This window comes from Trichoderma atroviride, chromosome 4, assembly GCF_020647795.1.
Source record: "Trichoderma atroviride chromosome 4, complete sequence".
Taxonomy (NCBI): Eukaryota; Fungi; Ascomycota; class Sordariomycetes; order Hypocreales; family Hypocreaceae; genus Trichoderma; species Trichoderma atroviride.
Window position 1 is genome coordinate 1,634,786 of NC_089403.1, and position 17,996 is coordinate 1,652,781.

The following is a 17,996-nucleotide window of genomic DNA, read 5'->3' on the forward strand; positions in this document are numbered from 1 at the left end:
AAGGATGCGGAAATGATTGGCGTCAACGCCAATGAAGAGAAAGAAAAGCGACGTCTATGAGGGAGATGGAAGGGGAGAAGATGCCAGCGCCGCAAGAGAGTTCTTGTCTAAGCAGGTGCTTGACATTTAGTGAGTGGCTGTCAGCGGGACGGCGGCACGTAGGGGGCAGCTGATAAAGTACATGTACATGCAGACCAGCATCGGGATTGTTCTCTTGTCCATTGAATATTGAAAGACCACAAAGAAAAAAATAGACTAAAAAAGCCTCTGTCCTTGCAGGCGGCTGGTCAAACACACACAGGGCCGATACTCTGCAGCTGGGCTTGTCGTTTCTGCCTCTTCGGACGTCCGGTCTCTCTGAGTGGCTGATTGACAGGGTCCCTGGATGCCTTTGCGTCTAGCCGGCGGGGACTTGATGTCATTGTCTCTGATGATCCCTGGCCAATGAGAGCAGCAGAAGGGATGAAATAGAGAGCAAAAGGGAGTATTGCATAGAGAGAGAGCTTCCCAACGCGGCAGGCAGCAGAATGCGAGCACAGCAAGCCACCAGGCCGTTTCTCAAACAAGAGTCGTCCGACCGGCGTGGTGGAATGAAACAGGCTGACGGGACGGCGCAGTAGGGAAATACATGCGTGTCAGATAGAAGAAGCATTCATAGACAAGGTGAGGGGACGTGATGCATGAATGCCTATCCACACTATTGAGAGCTGCACCCGCTGTATCACAATGCCCAGACAATAAGCCCTCAACTCCAACCGGTGTTCCAAATTCCCGATTCACGGGCCATCGAAATGGATACAGGTACGTCACACAGACACATGGCTCAGAGTGTGGGAAAAGATCAAGGTACACTCCAAAAGTTCCTACTTGTAGCAGCATTGTCCATAAAGCGGCCTCCGCTTTTGAAATTCTGACAGCAAGCGCTTATAACAAGGCCAGGCTTGGCAGGATGCACGATGGCAAAGAAACGAAATGGTGATGGACGCTGCAAGTGGCCAGGGTCTGCGAACCGGCGTCATAACGTACTTGTACCACACGCTGTAAGAAGACGGGCTTGAAACAGATGAGCTGATGAGATGAACAAGCAAATTCAATCACCCGACGCAGGAAACAAACAATCATACAAAATTCCAACTAAACTCTCACACACTTTTCTTCTTACCCGTACAAGTACATACGCGCCAGACCACATTCCGCATGTACCTTTTCTACAATCCGCTCGTTGGCTCATGGCAAAATCAATCTTCGTCCACCTCCATCCTTATTCGCCCCAGTATCAAAAAACCGCCTGCCCCTAGCGCGTTTCAGATTCCTAGCCCCGTCAAACCCTCCGCCGGCGTCAATTGGATCGCGCCCATTTTCGGAATCCTTGCCCGATCCACCCTAGTTCGGAAAGGTTGTTTCTGTCCTGTCCCTGTCAGGGAAAGAGAAAAGATGAGAGAGGAGGAGAAGAAGAAGAAGAAAAATATCTCTCGGCTGATCTGAGAAAGAAGAGGAGCGACATGTGACCATCTATTGTTTGTTGCTTACACAAGACAAGGAAAATGAATCTTGGCCATTCACATTCCCGCTCAAGCTAATTGTAGATGAACTGCATACCTAGGTTGATATCCCCTTCAAGCTTCTCTTTCTCTCCCAACACTACAACTTTGGCAATAGCGTATCACTATCCTTACCAACATCACAGACCAGCAAAAAAGAAGAAGAAGAAATCTCAGTACATCACCTCTCCATTTCCGCTTTTTCGATATTAACCACTATAACCTCTAACCCTCAGCCACAGCCATTCCTTCTCTTTACCCACCCATCAACCTTGATCAAATTAAGCAGCCCAGCCTCGGCTCGTCCCTTTCACTCCACCACAAGCTACACAGAAAAGTTCCAGAAAAGAAGGGTTCTACTATATACTTTTAGTTAATATATCTGAAGCCCGCCATCGGCCCATCTAATCTCCATGATATGGGCTCAGAGATTGCCAACACGAAACTGCAATTGGCAGGTCCCCTTTTTGTAATCTGCGTCTAGACATCACTAGTGATTGTAATCCACTTCTTTCTGCGGAGTAATCTGACCTCATTCCTTTCATATGCTATCCAATAGGATCAACTATAGTACTACACTCTCCCACTTAGATGAATACATTGACTCAAGTTAGAAGCATCATATCATAAAAGTCCTTCTTTTAAATCATAGCTTGCGCTTGGCATATAATTACTATCTCCGCTAAAGCAGGCAAGCAAAAACAATAAATAGACAGAGAGTGACAGAGAGTGACAGAGAAGAGATAAAACATAAACAGAGAAGAAGAAGAAAGTATGAAGAAGAAAAGTGCAATGCTAGCCCACACCCTAGGTTTTCCCTTTTACCCATTTTGAAGTCATATACTAGCCCAAATGCAAAAAGAAAAAAACAAGAAGAGAAAGAATACAGTCTTCTCGAGCAGAGCAATCAAACTGAATCTCAGATCCAGTATTTGCACTCCGCGGCCTCTCCTGCCGCTACAAAACATCGTCGAGACGCAAATTGCGTGTAAAAAGAAGGGGTATTTGTACTCTGCCATCAGCAATGAACCTCTAGTCCAATCCACAAAAAGAAACCTCTAAGCGACTCGGAATCCTGCATATGAATCAAACAAGAAACCCCTCCACTCGTGTTGCCTCCCTTCTTGTAGCGCCGCAAACAAGAAACAATCTCAAAAAGTTCGGGTATAACATAAAATAAAATAAACAAGCAGCAAAGATATGCTCCTGTGCCTCAACTCCTTGTCCCACAAAAATTTGTAATAAAAAGATTCTCATCACATCACACTGCTTTGATAGAAACCGGTCCCTTGACCCTCGGCCATGTCCCCCTAGCATCATCTCCCCCCCTCGCTTACGAGTCATCATGATGCTGCTTCGATACCCTCGCTGTGCTCTCCAATAGGCGTCGGTACGCGTCGCAGTGGTGGTAGCACGCTTGGTGGCTCACCTAGTGATTCCAGCCGGTGGCTAGGTGCTAGTCGAACACTCCCGCGAGTACCTCTAATGATGTGGCCAGTTTCGACTCGGTCTTGAATCATCTCCTCAAGCATATTGTTCATCTCATCAATGCTCTTCGTCCTTCTCCTTGTTTCTTTTATGGATATTGCAGGACTCCATGGAAGACCAGTTCGCATGCCGTCTTGTGATTGAGGGGATCGTGGTTCCGTTATCGAATCAGCATTGTCTCGTGAGCGAGCTGCGCTTCTCAAAGCGGCCAGCATGCGATCCTTGTCATCCAGTCTGGCCCGCAAATCGGCAATTTCCGTGTCTTTGTCTTTCAGCAAGGCAGCCACGCTGTGGTCTTCGCCCACCATGATGCCTTTGGTGGGTACTGAGAAACCGGATGATGTTCGAGAGGAACTTGCCCGGCGGGCTTGGAGTAGTCGCTTCTCAAGCGTCGAAATATATCGGTTCTTGTCTGCTAGATCGGCCTGTAATGCTCGATTCTGTGCTGTCAGAGAAGCCATTCCGTCGCCGTTCTCACCGACGCTGTCTTCCTCTGTGTCAATCATATCGGCGTCTCCCGATATTCGCTTTGTGCCATAGCTTGACCGTCGTCCGATGGTAGAGGTAGACGCAACAGATGCTGTCCGCTCCAAAGGTGATCTGATGGAGATTGCTACTGAGGATCGAGCAGATACCGGCGCCAGGGAGATTTGCGAATACCGAGCTAGGGCGCTCATGGTGCCATTCGAGTTGACGCCTGCCGACTTGGAGCTAAGAATCAGACGGTTCAGGTGCTCGATTCGCTCCTTCAATGCTGTCCTAGCAAGCTGCATTTCCAACATTTGCTCTTCATGTCGCTCGGCCATCTCTTGCTCCTGAACGCGGTCCTTCTCAACCAGCTCCTTGATCTCCTCGTCATTCTTCTGGGTAGCCTGAGACTCCAATTGCTGTTTCAGCTCCTGGATCTCCATCCGGTATCGCTCCAAGAGCACCCGGGCGCCACCATCACCACCCTGCCCAAGCGCTTCTTCAGCCTTCTTGGCATGGCTGACAATGCTGTTCTTTGCTCGCGACGCGAATTTGAGAGTATTCAGGGTTTCGATGGTATGGTTTGCCGTCGTTGCCGCGCTTCCGGTAGCGCCAAGCGCAGCCGTACAAAGGATACTGACCAGAGAATTACCAGAGAGGGCTCCTTGGAGCAGACGCGTCAGCTTGCTGTCTCGGTAAGGCAGATGTTTTCCTTCCTTGTCACCGCCCTTATCCTTCCACTCGCTAAGCTTTGCAATGACTGTTCCGAGAGTGAGCAAACTCTTGTTGATGTGCGCACCCTCTTGCCTTCGCTCCTTTGACTCTGCAGCCTTTTCCGAACCGGCAAGATCGATCAAACTCAGAGTAGAGACTCGAACACCTCCAGGCAAGACACCTGATCGCTTAGTATCGCCATCATTTCCGCCGCTGGGCATGCGCTCTCGGCTTTCGACGATGATCTGGACCACGGCGTGACTTCGAGAACTTCGGGCGTTGAACTGTGTGCTGGCCGTTCGACGGGCCTGATCACCTCGAGCAATGACTCGAAGTAGCTGCGTCGGGCTCTGAACAATCTCCTCCTTTAAAGGAGTAGCGTACACGCCCCGTTTGCTGTCTTCTCGCAACTTAATCTCCTCTTGTGGAGCAGCGCCATTGGATGAAGCCATGCTCAACAAGTCCTGAATTTTTTCGTTATAAATCTCAAGATAGCTCACTCTCAATAAAAACTCGCGAGAGGGCGTTTCGCGAATGTAAGAAAAGATATCCGTAATCGCCAGTGGGATAACACCGGGCGATGATGCTGTTCCTTGCATTGAAAATGTTTTGCCAGTACCAGTCTGGCCATAAGCAAACACCGTGCCATGGTAACCTTCCATCACTCTTCGAACCAGTCGCTTGGCGAGATGATCGTAGACGCGAGCATTGTTATCGTGAGTAGTGAAAACATTGTCTACAGAATTGAGTCAATATACGTCTTGTCATGTAAGGTTCAGAGGTTTAGATGCATCACATACCGTAGTAATAATCACCTCCTTCTTTTCCTCGATACGCAATGAGAGCCCTCCGGCCATCAACCATCCATTCTCCATCAGTGTGGTTGTCATTCGTTTGATCAGGTCGCACACGAACGCTGACAATGACGTTGCCCTTTACCTCGGCACCAGATGATCGTTTCTCAGAGTTGCTGCCGGACGCGTCGGCTGAGTCCTCGTACGTCGTCGCTGATGTGGAATAAGAGCCTTGAGCAGAAGAGCTCCGGCTGTGAGGAGGGGATGATGCGCTCAGCACACCATCAGACATACGGACACTGCTAATGAATTTTCCTTCGGCACTCCCGTTCAACAAACTCGGTGTGGGCGTGGGATTATTACTGCTTGCTGTAGAGTCCCTAGCCGACTTTGGTTTTCGCGTAGGGCGACCGCCAGCCAGCGGGCTAGACGGCATGCTGTTACCGAGTCGGTTGTCGCCTTTGGGAGGCTTCGGAAAGGAGTTGATGCTAACTGTTTTCCGCAAGTTTTTAGTGGCCGCCGCGGCAGGTGTGCTGTTGTTGGTGGGAGCGGGAGATGCTGAAGAGGGTGCTCGCAAGCCACTGCGAGGCGCGTTGGGGGACTTTGGCGGACTGGGGATGGCTGCTGTGCCTTTGCGACTCTTGGGCACGGAAAGGGTGGGAAGAGAGGTGTCGGGGCCCATCGAGGGGCGAAGGCGCGGAAGAGCGGTCGCCATGGTTTTTTGCCGATGCGCAACGGTGAGAAGTATCGGCTATGAGTAGTGCTCGGCAGCGTCAACGGCCTGTGCGTAATGCTTTGTGCTCGCTCTCAACGCCCACGGCCGTCCATGAACGGCAAGATGTGTTGGATCAAGTGTCGTCGAGCAGAAGGAATGTTGCGCTATCGGAAGCCTGGGCAAGCAGGCCGCAAGAATGGGGTCGAGATGACCCGGCCGACGGGGGCAGAGTAAATTACTCAATATCAGAGGCGAAAACAGCGGTACCTGGTAATGCCACCACGTTAGCAACGCTGCCCGTGACGAGTAGCATGTACATCTTTGGCGACTGCAACAGCCCACAAGGCGAGCTGGTGCGTCGTTGGGGATAGGGGTCGCGAGGCACTCAGATGGAGAGGGGGGCCATACCGCTAGTATCTCGCACGAGAATGTCTGGAGAAGTCGTTGTGAAGCGAACAGGACGGTGCGGAGCAACTGGGTCTCAAATCCCAGCCAGAGATGCCGGCAACGCTGAACAAGATCCGCCAGGCGAGAAATGAGAGAGGAGAGAAAAAGAAAAGGTAGGGCGACTCGGGACGATGGATTCTCGTCGCTGGATGGTGGCCAACAGAAAAGCGGTAAATTTCCTTTTTTTTTCCTTTTGGGTAATGCTAATAATACGACAGATGGACCTGCCGACAAAGTACCGCCGGGGGGGTGGCAACGGCCAAGTCACGATTGTTGCAGAATTCGAACCACGGCGCGGGGACGAGTTCCGGGGCGAGATCTAGCTCGGAAGAGAGTGAAGAAGAGAAAAACGAGGATTTGTGAATGACAGGCGGCTAGAGGGCTTATTGAATTGCAATCGTGGGCGGCGTCCAAGGCTAGTCGAAGGGCGGTTTGGGCGCAACAAGATGCAAATCACGGGAATGGGGGCGCCGACAAGGGCGATTGCAGGGAAGGCTTCGTGGCAGCACGCAGCAAAGATCGATTCAAGACAAGGCCCGCGGCTCTAGCGATGCTGACGTCGCAATGCCGCGAAGAAGGAAGCGAAAAAGACACAAAGGACGGCGTAAAAGAAGGCAATAGAGGCACAATGAACGAAATGGGATTCCAGCGGGCGGGAAAAAAGAAGAGTGGAGGTTTGTGAAAGACAGGACTCTTGAGAAACCTGTCTGAGCTATTGATAGGCCACCAAGCAAAGTACATACATACATGTACATATGCATGTACGGCCGCATGAAAGCACTGCACAGTAGAGCGCCTTAGCTGCGCATATATGGAGCACACAAAGTGTACTGAGCAGACGCGGTCGAGAGCGTGAAATGACTGCGCAGGGGACCCACGGGATGGATGTGACGAGATGTGATGGCAGCGAGCAGCATCTGCTAGCACTATCAAAGAGTGAGGCGCATTCGCAGCGATTTGCAGCGATTTGCCGCAATTTCGTATCAGTGCACATGCTAGCAGCGAGCTCAGCGATCCTTGGGGGTCTCCCAGCAACAAGCTCCAGGTCGGTGGCGCACGGTTGGCCCAGCGCAGTGGGTAAGTGCTAGTAGGTAGCTTTGGCTCGGTACGTACTTGGTGCGCTTTGCTCGTAATCGAGCTGCCTCTTCAGCCGGCAGACGCTGGCCTTCAGAGACTCCAGAGAGCTTGCAGCCGTGCTAGCGCGACGATTGGCCCCTGGGCGCCGCCCTGGCTCGTGGCGCCACCACACGCTAGCCTCTAGCGCTCCAGCCGGCTCAGGGGCCCCTGTCAGCCACTGGAACATGGAGCTCAGCCGGTGTTCATGTCGCCGTCCAGCGGTCCCGAGCGAAGAGCTCTGCTGCAGGGAGAGCTGCCGCCGCGGGAGCACAGCATACTGATGCTACCCCGCTGTAGCCACCCAGAAGGCTCAGATGCTCAGATGCTCAGATGCAGCGTGGCCTGTTCACGTTTGCAGGTGCATGTATTGACGCCTATTCACCGACTCAAGTGTGCAGCAGCTTCATTATCAGAATGATGGAATGCTGGAAGAAACGCGATGCCATCACCCGCCGGGCTCTCCACACAAAGCTCTTGCGCTGCACCCTATCCGTACTTCGTTAACACGGACACGGGCCACCCGGCATTCACAGCACTATCCTTCTTTCTCGAGTTAGTTCCCTCCTCGTGCTCTCTTTGTTCCCTGATACAGGCGACAAAGACATTGAATATTTTGGAGTATTACTGTACATGCGTGTATGAGATCAGCATTCCATCGTTTCCCTATCCTTTCTTATCGATACAACACAGCAGCAATATATGATGTCAATCTTTCCTCCCTCAACCAATATCTTCTCTCTCCCATCATAAAGCCTGGCTTCGCGATTTCCCGACTCCCCGACAGAAACACTCACAAAGTCAGGGGACAAAGCTTGGAGAATCCCGGGACTATGCTTAAGCAGCGTAAGTTCCCTTTTTAGCCTCTGGGGATTTTCTTTAGCGTCAACGAGCAAGAGATTGGCCAGCCATCTGGCGAAAAAGATTGGCGGCGAGCACATGGACGGCGACCTGCGAGGGATCCGAAAGGGAAATTGAACGAAATGCCGTATCGACCAACAGCGCCGTATACCCTGCTCCAATCTCGCAAAGGCCACGTTCCCTCTGGAACATGCTGTACTTTGTGCCTGCATATCAAAGTCTCGCAGCTCAGTGGCTAGAGTGCAATTCAAAGGCCTAGAGCCTCGTGTCGACGACGTGATGATATGATGCGAATGGGTTCGAGTCATGCAGGCGCCAATCTGCAACGCCTCCGGCAATTGGCCGCATTAGCACATGCGTCCGCAGTACGACATCTGGATGCAGCCAAAGGGCTCCATTGACGACTTCAAGGATTCGGTTTTTAATATGGGCCTTGGTAGCTATTAGCTCGCGGCCTTTACTGTTTTGGAAGCTTTTCGAGCCATTCGTTAATTACAGTAGCAGCGCGAAGAAAGGGAAAGGCCATCACGCGTGTGGTCTCCATCCAGTGCGACTCCGACCACACACACATATACGATCCGCACTTGTACTCGTCAACAAAGATGACGAGTGCCGTCACGGGCCAACATCGCGGCTCCAGCATGTAAATCAGCCCCGGCCGCCTGCCATTCGCGAGCAACTTTGCCAAGGACCGGCGAGCCGGGCTATTCTCTGCCTTCTCCTCGGCCCTGTTGATCGCGCTCCAGGGCCAGAACCCAACGACGCGTCCCTCTGGCGTTGCCTGCAGGCTTGTGATCAGTCACACAGGCTAACACTTCAGACTCGGTTGGTGTGGTTGCCTCAGCCTCAGTTACACGTGCGGATACGACGTGTGAAGCACGTTTTCAGGGACCATCTTTCTTCGCCATGCTTTTAAAACCAATCCTGTGTTATTACAAGAATGTACTAGCATTGTACGACATGTACTTTAATCTGAAACCGTCATTCCCGCTTAGGGTGGCATTTCGCCATGGCCGGGGAATTAAATCATTCATGCCCGCCCAAAGATAGAGTGCGTATTAAGACGGGCTCTCAGCGATACGATCGCGCTTCATTCATAGATATGGCACAAATTAAAGTGAACCCTTGGTCAATGCTCGTCGCTCAGGCAATTATCACCACATGTACCAGTCATATATGCATATTTCTCCCTATCTGCTTTGTTGTCGCGGTATCAGCAAATGGGTATTAGCACACAACGCATGAATGTTGCCACACCACAATGGCCGAAAAGCACACACCATCACCTCGAAAAGCGCCATCTCCGCACTAACAATGACTCCGCTGTTTTTGTCAGGTCAGGCACGGGACAGGGGCAGGATGGCAGATGTCACCCAAAGGCTGATCATGGAGCCATTGTTTGATCATCCCTTTTAGCATAAAGCACGGCTTACAAGAGTAGGCCTGACAGGAACAAGCGGCAATATGGTAGGAACGAATAGTCTATTTGGCTAATGTTCGAGACTTCTGTTCTGTTCCTATTGGTGCCAGTACCATCATTGTCTGATACTTAATACAAAATAGACTGTCTGATATCATAAATGATACCAGTACATTGTATGCTCCCGCCAGGCTAAATGCTTCTCATCCAGCTCAACGCCATAAGCGAATTTCCTCACGCAAGGGAGTAGGGAATAAAATCAATCATAATTAAAAGATGCAAGGCGACGGCACGATATCCCTTCGCCTATCTAATTTAAAAACCCATTCATTCTATAAGATAGACACTCAATGATCCACTTCCGAGCATACGGATTCATGCATGTCTCAGGCCTCGTCGTCCACCAAGACATATCGCGGCAAATCCTCCTCTTCCGACATACGACCAATCAACTTGATATCTCATCAACTCAATCCCAATCTCGGTTATCGTTGCTTTTCCTTGTATACATCGAAAAGCACTGTGCGTTGTACACCATGATTTGAATATAAACGCCACATGCTTCAGAAAACCTTCATCCTCCCAGCGCCCTCACGCCTCTTCCCACGCTGCCCGTCTCAAAAACCTCCACGATGCCCAGCCCAGCCGCCTGGCCCAGCACCCACTCCCACTCCACGCCCCAAAAGTCCTTCCACCGCAGCCCGTACAGCCCTCCCCCCTCAAACCGCTCCCTGAACCAATTCTCCGGCGCCTCGCCCCATTTCGTCTTGTCGAGCATCTCGCGGAGCCAGTCGACCGCTCCCTCGGCCAGCTTCAGATACCGCCCGTGGCCCGGCACGGCGATGCGGAAATCAGACGCCCCGGAGGACGACACCGACGAGCCCGTCAGAGTCGGCGCGCCGCCGCCGCCGCCGGCGAGATGGATCGCGTTCTGGCCTCCTACCGCTGATACCGTGCCGGAAGCAAAGCGGGATACGTGATGGATCGACGTCAGCGTCGTGCGGTCCTCTGGGCGGACGTGGAGTGTTGTTCCTGGCGCCGCCTGCAGCGAACTCGTCAGGAATCCAGCCCTCACAAGCTCATCGACGTGACTGTGTTTGATGGCGCCCCTCGGAAGCGTCTGGGCCGTGGGATTCTCCTTGAGAAACTTTAGAAACTCATCCTTGGAGGCGTCAGACATTCCCGTGTTTCGGATCATGGCCTCCAGGTCGGTCGACTCGACGAGGGCCTCGCCCATGCCGCCGCGTCTCTCGACTCTCACTTTGCGCAGCACGCCGCTTCTAGAGAGCTCGACGACTTCCCGCTCCACTTTTGACGGCGAGGTGAGGATGGCGTTTAGGTGCCCAATCGTGACAATAGGCGGCACGCTCAGCCTGTAGTTGAGAAGCTCCGTCGTCCGCGTAGACTTGAATCCCGTAGGCGGCACAGGCGTGAACATCTTCCCCCGGATGTATCTCATCGCCTGGACCACATCTCTCAGCGTCAGCTCCTCCTCAAGTATCTTGGCGATGCCGACATCCGAGAGTTTCTCCTGGAATTCTTCGGCGTCCGGGTCTCTTCTCTTCGGCGCCGGCTTCTTGCCTTTCCGAGGAGATGGAGACGGTGAAGCTCTAGGAGTAGCAGTGGCGTTTTGTCTTGCAGGGCTGGGCCTGCTTGGTTTTCTCACTCGGTTGGAATCGCCCAGGATGGATCGTAAGCTCTTTGGCATTTTCCTGTTGTTGTTGTTTTATTCTTTCTCAAATAAAAAGAATAATAAAAGGAGTTTAATCACTTGTTCCTTATTTTCTTCAGACGTTTATTTAAAAAGACGCAGCCGATTTGAGCACCTCCTCGGTAGAGTGCACTGCAGCCTAATAGAGAGGATGCGCATCATTTCATACCAGGCGTACCCTTGAGAAATCAGGTGGCGAAACCTGCGTCCGGATGAGGAATCATCTGAAAGCACGACCTTGAGGCGTTGCGACAGAAGTAGTAAAAAGTCGTTTTAGCCGTACCCAGTTGCCAGATGGAGAAATAGAATTTAGTTAGATTTTTAGCAAGCCATGTAAAACCAGAAACTTTGGTGGCAAGTAATATGAGCCGCTACGCTGAATCATTCAAACCGGCTTACTAAAACTCAGGATCCAAGAGCCTCATTCCACGGATTGGTCACAAAGCAGCGCGGTATAAGGCCAAAAATTGAGATAAAATTACGAATGAAATAAACACATTAGATCTCGCTATAAATGTCATTTACGCTAAATCAGAAAAATCCAACAATGCAATTTTCATGTCTCTCCTTGTCTCCTTATTCTACTTCAGATGCAATGTCGACAGGTATTCAGTGGAGGCAGTTCTCCTATCATCATCCAGCTGTAGTCAGAATATATGACGTGATGGCACTCATACGCTCGCTCGTCAACTTTAGCGAGATCTTGAGAAATTCTCTTGCAATTTCAGGTTCCTTCTGCTGAAGCTTCTTCCAAGACTCCAGATCCATCAGCCACACAGTGCAGTCTCTCTCGACTTGTGCTGTTGCCGTACGGCTCGTTTCGGAAAAGAAGGGCAGCTCGCCCAAGGTAGTGCCAGCTACGATGCTTTCGCAAAGCCAACCTTGAGGAAGGTCGTATTCTGCTCGGATGATGCCACGCTCCAAGAGGTAAAAGCCATCTGCCGGCTCGCCGCGTTTGAATAGGGTCGTGCCAGCAGGGTATTCCTTGCGCGTAAAGTAGGGCGTTGATTGGAACCAAAAGTCTTCATTCTTGTCGCTTAGCCCCTGGAAAATCTGCAGCATAAGTCGCAGCGGTTCATTAAAACTCTGCCATCTAGAGCGACGCTGGATTTCAACGCTGTTGAGGGCGTCATGTGCCGCCTCCGCAAGATAATTGCGGCGCGGAGAGTTGAGCGGCGCGTCCAAAGAGGCCAACGTTGTCGATGCTGTTGGGACATCTAGATTTTCCGTGCTGCTCTTTGCCGAGTTCAGCTCTTCTTGTCTAGCGTAGAGAGTCTTTAGCAACTCGTTTTCACAGCTTTCCAATGCTGAGTTCAGGTCAGGCAACATCATGACTTCAATGTTGCCGCTCCCCAACCCCACAGCTCGCAGACTCCGACCGAGTTCGCTCTCAGAGTCTATACCACTGAGCATAAAGTGCACGCCCTTTTTATTCAATATCCGGCTGATCGTGTTAAAGGCCTCGCCCGCAGAATAGTCAAGCCCACTAACATGCCACATGTCGAGGACGAGGAACTTGATCGGCTTTTGAGCAAACGCATGGTCGTCCAGGAGTGCTCGAATCTTGGCCTCCACGCTGACGACTGTGCCGAAGAACAGATACCCTGTGAGTTTCATGATGTAGATTTGCCGCCCAACCTTTTGCAGGTAGTTGTCTTGTGAAGGGTTGCGTCTGACGGTTGAAGTAGCGACGTCGCCATCGTAGGACGCTCGAATGGCCGACACTCTCGATGTCTGAATAATGAGTGAGACAAATGCTAGCAATATTCCGACACCAATGCCTACGACAAAATCGTAGATGCCCATGACAAGAACAATGACAATGACGGTGAGGTACTCTGCAGGCCTAAGCTTCTTTCGTGGCAACCACACCGCCTCAAGCAGTAGTTCGAATCCAAGGTCAAAAATCAGCGTTCCAACCATCATGACGGGAATCCATCCAATGATGCTAGGCCCAATAACCATGACACCAAAGGTGAGAAGCGCAAGCATATAGCCAGCAAGCCGTCTGTTGCCTCCAGATCGCAGGAAAAAGACGGTGTTGGCATAAACCAAGTAGTTTTGAATGCTGCCTATACAACCCGAGACAAAATTGGAATAACCATGGAGCCTTAGTTCTTTATCCAAATCGGCATGGTCTTCTCCGGAGTTGAGCGCCAACGCAGGGACATTGATAGGGACGTGAAGAATGCCAAAGAAAGTCAAAGCAAACATGGCCGGGATCACCTCAACGATGGCTCTCCAGTGAACCAGCTGAAACTCTGCCCAAGAAATTAGCCATGGCAAATAATGTGAGATAAATGGGGGAAATAGTATACTCACGGTACAAGGTATAAAAGTACCACCAAGGTTCGTCCGGCGGAGGTCCCACAAAGATCCATCCATGATCTCGGAGTGTGCTTGGGTCTAATACGTCAAGCGAGAAGACAAAGAGATAGAAGACGAGGGGAATAGCCAATATAAATAGGGGAAGAAAGTATTTGGATGCGCCTTTCATCTGACCATAGAATAGGATAATGGCCAAAATTAGAGGGCATATCCAGAGCGGGATGGTTTTGGTTTCAAAGAGCTTCCCCAACGTATCGAGGTCATATTCGAGACTCCCTTCTAGCCGAGCTGAAACCTCGAAGCCCGTAGCTATTAAGAACCACCCGACACCGCCTATACATCCTATCAGGATGTGCCTAGGGATAAATCCCACCATGTAGCCAAATTTAAATTTCCCCATGAGGTAGAACACCAAGCCAGTCAGCATGGAGCTTAGAGCATAAGCGACAATCGTCGTGGCGATGACTGCATCGGGGTTGTCTTCACCAACCATGTCTAAAATCTTGGCTGCCATGTTGTGAAAGAAGGGAACAACTTCAATCTATATTCGGGTTAAATCAGGGTACTTCAGAGGTAGTTATCAACAGAAATCGCACATACCAGTTCAGATCCCACCGCCCCTCGAAATATACTGCCCGTAGAAAAGACGAGTTGCGCCACAATTGTGCTGACATAGTATATAGAAATACCAGCAGATCCTAGATGAGAGAAAATAGGCGTTCCAAGTGGAAATAGAATCATGCCTAGTCTGGTCAGTTGCGTCCTTCTTGTGGGTGTACATGATAGACTCACCATATGACAAGGCATCCAAGATGTTCAGTAGCAGACCGACAGCGACCGCCGGAAGACAAGAAACTGGGTCGACAACAGCAGTCTCCCAAATAGCCTTTCCATTCCAGCTTCGTGGGCTGGAAGCTATCTTTGCAATCCGAATGACATGATGCTTCGCTTTCTGGCGCCGCGCAGCCAGTCCGCGCAGCCACCTCGTCCGTGCCAGCGTCTTTTGCCCTTCAAGATCAACGCTAGTGCTACTAGTATCTCCTGATCCAGATGTTCGGCTACCAAGGAGAGGGGTATATTCTGAGTCTTCCGTTGCGGCTGCTTCTGGACGGTGCGGTGTCTCGTCAATTGGCGAGGATTGGGCTTGGTCGGCGTCGACATTCTCAACTCGAGTTTGCGGGATGTTGTTGTTTTGCTCCAGTAAAGACGACGGAGGAGACGATCTCTTTAATAAATTCGCAAGCGCAGACGGCCCCCCCTTCCTCCCCAGTTCGTGTTCCTTCTTCTTGTTCTTCTGGCGACGGCGGTTCGGAGACTTCGAGGATAGTCCCTGAGGAACGCCGCACGCTTCCATCCATAGAGTCCGCATCTCCAAATTCTAGGCCAGAGCCTTCCTGAGATGGCGGTCTGTTCCTCTGGAGGAAGCTCGGGCGCCGCTGTGTTGAGCCATCGGACAGCAAATAACTCGCTAGCTCAGCTGTATCTTCGCGGACGCTCCTCGCAATCTGTGCGCTATCGACCGGAGCTGTTCTTCCTGTTAGCGGCGCATGACATGGCAAGGAAACGTCGCAGTAGAATTACCCAATTGATCTCGTACTGAGGCATGGATGAATGATCGGATAGGCTCCTTATAGCCTTGCGTAGATCCCACGGATGAAGATAGTAGTTGATGCTGCGAAGTTCCAGCCTCTAACATCGAGCCCTCAGCATGGCTAGCTGTATCGGTACGGTCGTGCTGCGATTGCTCCGTTTGCGAGGCCAGGCTAGAGGCTCTCTTGCGCCATGGCGAAAATCCTGACCTTGAGTACGACATGCTTGGAGCATCCAATGGTGGAGCTCAGCCGATGTGCAGATCGGCGATGCTTCAATACCGATACTGCATGAGCAGACGAAGTTGGCAATGGTTTCGGAATGAGCACACGCGAGGCAGCTAATAAACAATCACGGCGACGAGTCAGCCTATGCGCACAGCAGGCGCAGGAACTCGAGGGGAAATAAAGGGCGACACCATGGAGAGGAGAGGAGAGAAAAGCCCATGCAGAGAGTAAGGGACGGCAGCATCGAGAGAGATAACGGCTATCGAGGAACTTTGCTAAATCCAGAAATTTTCGGGGCGGTGGCGCCGAGGCCGGGCCCGCGCAAGCGAAATAGTAGACCTTCCTTGTCCAGATAGCAGTCTTCGGATCACAAGTCCCGAAGCTGAAGCTGCCAATTGCTCTTACGGAATTGTAATACAGTGGAAAATGATGCCATTGAGAGCCGTTTCTCCAACTGCCATCGCATGTCAAAGCAGCTCATGTTTTGCTAGCGATGCTACCGCTAGGTGACACCAAATGCAACGCCCCGGCTGTTGGATGCACATGCAGTGCTTCGATCCGGCTTAGCCCATCCAATGAAGTGTGGGAGATTGCCCACTTCTTGCAGGTCCTCTGCAGGTCTAGTTTGCATTAGTGGTTGGAGTCAATGGTTCATTTTGTAGATAAGTGATACCGGCTGTGCTGTGCTGATCTAACGCAATTCCTCCGGTGCTAAGTCGTCACGAGTGCGCGATATCCTCTACCGGCAGCTTGGAGCCATTCTCGCCAACGGCCGTTTTTATAAGTCCCTCACTTTGTATTCTGAGCATAACATGTATCCTCATCCCGGCAGAGGCCTCCAATATCATCATCCTGCATTGGCTATTTCAGTCACCTGTGTCGTGCTCTTTAGGCTCAATAGCAGAAGCCCTGATGGTAAAATCCAGATGCATCCAGACTTCTATCCCTCGAGACATCTCTTCCAACTCACACGATATTCTTTGGAGCAAGTAAACGTTAAATCATTCATTATTCTCGTAAAAGAGCAATTAATATCGTCATGCTGCAGTTGTAGTCTTCAATTTTCCCTCAACTCAAATGAAACCCTTATTACGCCTATCGGTTATTAACCCCCAAACCCCATGATCCAAACCGATTACCCTTGAAGCTGTATATCATATCAATCGTTTACCCTCTTTTGCGGGGGTGTACCCCATAGCATGCCTGCAGATGAATACACTCAGCTGAGCTTCTGCAGATATCCTTGGGCAATAAGCCGCTCCACATCTCCCTGCCGGACGTAGAACTGGCTGTTCTTTGTCAAAGTAATTGCCCTGTAACCTCTTCATGAACATAATTTCCAATCACAAGTTCAAATCATTACTCACCCATATTCTGTCTGAATTTCTCCCGCATCTTTGAGAACACGAACGTCGATGAACAGATCCCGCGGCGGCTCCAGGCTGCCAGTGAGATCAATGTCTGTCCATTGGCCCTTGTATGCTGCCAGCAAATCGCCGTACTGCCGCACATAGTCTTCTTCCTGTGGGCTAAGGCTGCTCGTAGATCCATCGCCGCTCGTCAATCCTGTGCTATTCCTAGACGAACCATCTCGTACTTGTTGGCCAGACAGATCAACCACATCCGCGCCATTCCAGACGAGCTCTTCCAATTTATCAGTGCGAGTTCTGTGATATGCCAGCAAACATCGTTTATTTCTGCGCATTGAGATGTGATTCACGAGCAACGTATATGCGACTGCCTGGTCTTCTGACGGGTCGAATGAGCCTTGGAAGGGCTCGAGAAGATCATCGACATCCTTGTTGAGGTCTCTGACTTCTCTGGTCACTGCTCGAACAAGCTCAGTCTGGTATGGAGGCAGATGGGCCAGATTCTGCGTTCTCTTGGCGTGTTGAACCTATGAAAGTGGTGAGACGCGTTGCGGAAAAGTCAAAGGACGAATCGTACCAGCTTGATGCCCGAATCTCCATACATTTTACAGCGGACCAGGCTTTACTAGAAATTTTCTTATCGAATTCAAATAGCTTCTTGGGGCTTTGAGACAATGTCAGCTTGAATCGAATTTCTAAAGTGCCATGAATGCGTCGAGGGAAAGGTTATTCACTGCCTTATCATGGTGAGGTGGGAATTCGACTAGATCTACGGAATAGCACAAGTCGAGTTCACGCTTCACGCTTGGACCCCACCATGCCGCAGCTGCTTACTGGCGGTACCTGAACGCGAGTTGGCACATCCGAGACTTCAACGCCTGGCTGACACAAATAAAGACGGATTTCGAATTGCTTTAAGCTGACTTCGATTGGCTATTTATGATTGATAATCACATGCATTGAGTAGACGCAAATTTATTTTATGAATAGGGTTAATATGTGATATTTGAGCTATCCTAATTTGTACTTTTGACATCTACAATACGGAGTACGTGGATTCGCATCAAGTCTTCCGCCTTACCTTTCATCGAGCTTTGGCAGCAATGTTGCGATATTATTCAACAGCTTCCTCCGAGACCAATCGCCAGCAGGCGTTTCGAATCATTGGATTATAGTTTAAACCATTCGTTTGGAAGCTACACAGCATAT

At 50.8% G+C, this 17,996-nt stretch overlaps 7 protein-coding genes across 7 annotated transcripts; 1 reads left to right on the top strand and 6 right to left on the bottom strand.

Moving 5' to 3' along the window:
* Positions 1-969: 969 nt before the first annotated feature.
* On the top strand, positions 970-1,914 carry TrAtP1_007839 (uncharacterized protein; the record flags this gene model as incomplete). The annotated part of the gene is made up of 2 exons (XM_066113683.1): positions 970-1,396; positions 1,784-1,914. Exons 1-2 carry the CDS (start codon positions 1,198-1,200, stop codon positions 1,912-1,914), a joined length of 330 nt encoding a protein of 109 aa, XP_065969770.1. The 5' UTR covers positions 970-1,197.
* A 970-nt stretch (positions 1,915-2,884) lies between these two features.
* On the bottom strand, positions 2,885-5,720 carry TrAtP1_007840 (uncharacterized protein; the record flags this gene model as incomplete). The annotated part of the gene is made up of 2 exons (XM_014092656.2): positions 2,885-4,947; positions 5,012-5,720. 2 exons carry the CDS (start codon positions 5,718-5,720, stop codon positions 2,885-2,887), a joined length of 2,772 nt encoding a protein of 923 aa, XP_013948131.2.
* A 235-nt stretch (positions 5,721-5,955) lies between these two features.
* On the bottom strand, positions 5,956-7,470 carry TrAtP1_007841 (uncharacterized protein; the record flags this gene model as incomplete). Its single annotated transcript, XM_066113684.1, has 2 exons — positions 5,956-5,987; positions 7,281-7,470. 2 exons carry the CDS (start codon positions 7,468-7,470, stop codon positions 5,956-5,958), a joined length of 222 nt encoding a protein of 73 aa, XP_065969771.1.
* A 457-nt stretch (positions 7,471-7,927) lies between these two features.
* Positions 7,928-8,449, bottom strand: TrAtP1_007842 (uncharacterized protein; the record flags this gene model as incomplete). The annotated part of the gene is made up of 1 exon (XM_066113685.1): positions 7,928-8,449. The coding sequence occupies one exon, from the start codon at positions 8,447-8,449 to the stop codon at positions 7,928-7,930; it is 522 nt and encodes a 173-aa protein (XP_065969772.1).
* A 1,686-nt stretch (positions 8,450-10,135) lies between these two features.
* On the bottom strand, positions 10,136-11,269 carry TrAtP1_007843 (uncharacterized protein; the record flags this gene model as incomplete). Its single annotated transcript, XM_066113686.1, has 1 exon — positions 10,136-11,269. The coding sequence occupies one exon, from the start codon at positions 11,267-11,269 to the stop codon at positions 10,136-10,138; it is 1,134 nt and encodes a 377-aa protein (XP_065969773.1).
* Positions 11,270-11,663: 394 nt separating this feature from the next.
* Positions 11,664-16,146, bottom strand: TrAtP1_007844 (uncharacterized protein). The gene is made up of 5 exons (XM_014092658.2): positions 15,182-16,146; positions 14,393-15,125; positions 14,201-14,343; positions 13,595-14,141; positions 11,664-13,533 (listed from the first exon to the last, which is right to left on the bottom strand). Exons 2-5 carry the CDS (start codon positions 14,967-14,969, stop codon positions 11,906-11,908), a joined length of 2,895 nt encoding a protein of 964 aa, XP_013948133.2. The 5' UTR covers positions 14,970-15,125; positions 15,182-16,146; the 3' UTR covers positions 11,664-11,905.
* Positions 16,147-16,204: 58 nt separating this feature from the next.
* On the bottom strand, positions 16,205-17,531 carry TrAtP1_007845 (uncharacterized protein). Its single transcript, XM_014092659.2, has 3 exons — positions 17,365-17,531; positions 16,785-17,314; positions 16,205-16,730 (listed from the first exon to the last, which is right to left on the bottom strand). Exons 1-3 carry the CDS (start codon positions 17,389-17,391, stop codon positions 16,637-16,639), a joined length of 651 nt encoding a protein of 216 aa, XP_013948134.1. The 5' UTR covers positions 17,392-17,531; the 3' UTR covers positions 16,205-16,636.
* Positions 17,532-17,996: the final 465 nt, after the last annotated feature.

Bases quoted from the DNA above. Each gene is read 5' to 3' on its own strand.
- TrAtP1_007844 (XM_014092658.2), bottom strand. From the start codon at position 14,969: ATGCGGACTCTATGGATGGAAGCGTGCGGCGTTCCTCAGGGACTATCC. The intron at 14,142-14,200 runs GTATGTGCGATT...ACCCGAATATAG, and splicing joins GGGCGGTGGGATCTGAACTG to ATTGAAGTTGTTCCCTTCTT. The intron at 13,534-13,594 runs GTGAGTATACTA...TTTCTTGGGCAG, and splicing joins GTACTTTTATACCTTGTACC to AGTTTCAGCTGGTTCACTGG.
- TrAtP1_007845 (XM_014092659.2), bottom strand. From the start codon at position 17,391: ATGTATGGAGATTCGGGCATCAAGCTG. The intron at 17,315-17,364 runs GTACGATTCGTC...CCACTTTCATAG, and splicing joins GAGATTCGGGCATCAAGCTG to GTTCAACACGCCAAGAGAAC. The intron at 16,731-16,784 runs GTGAGTAATGAT...AAGAGGTTACAG, and splicing joins GAAATTCAGACAGAATATGG to GGCAATTACTTTGACAAAGA.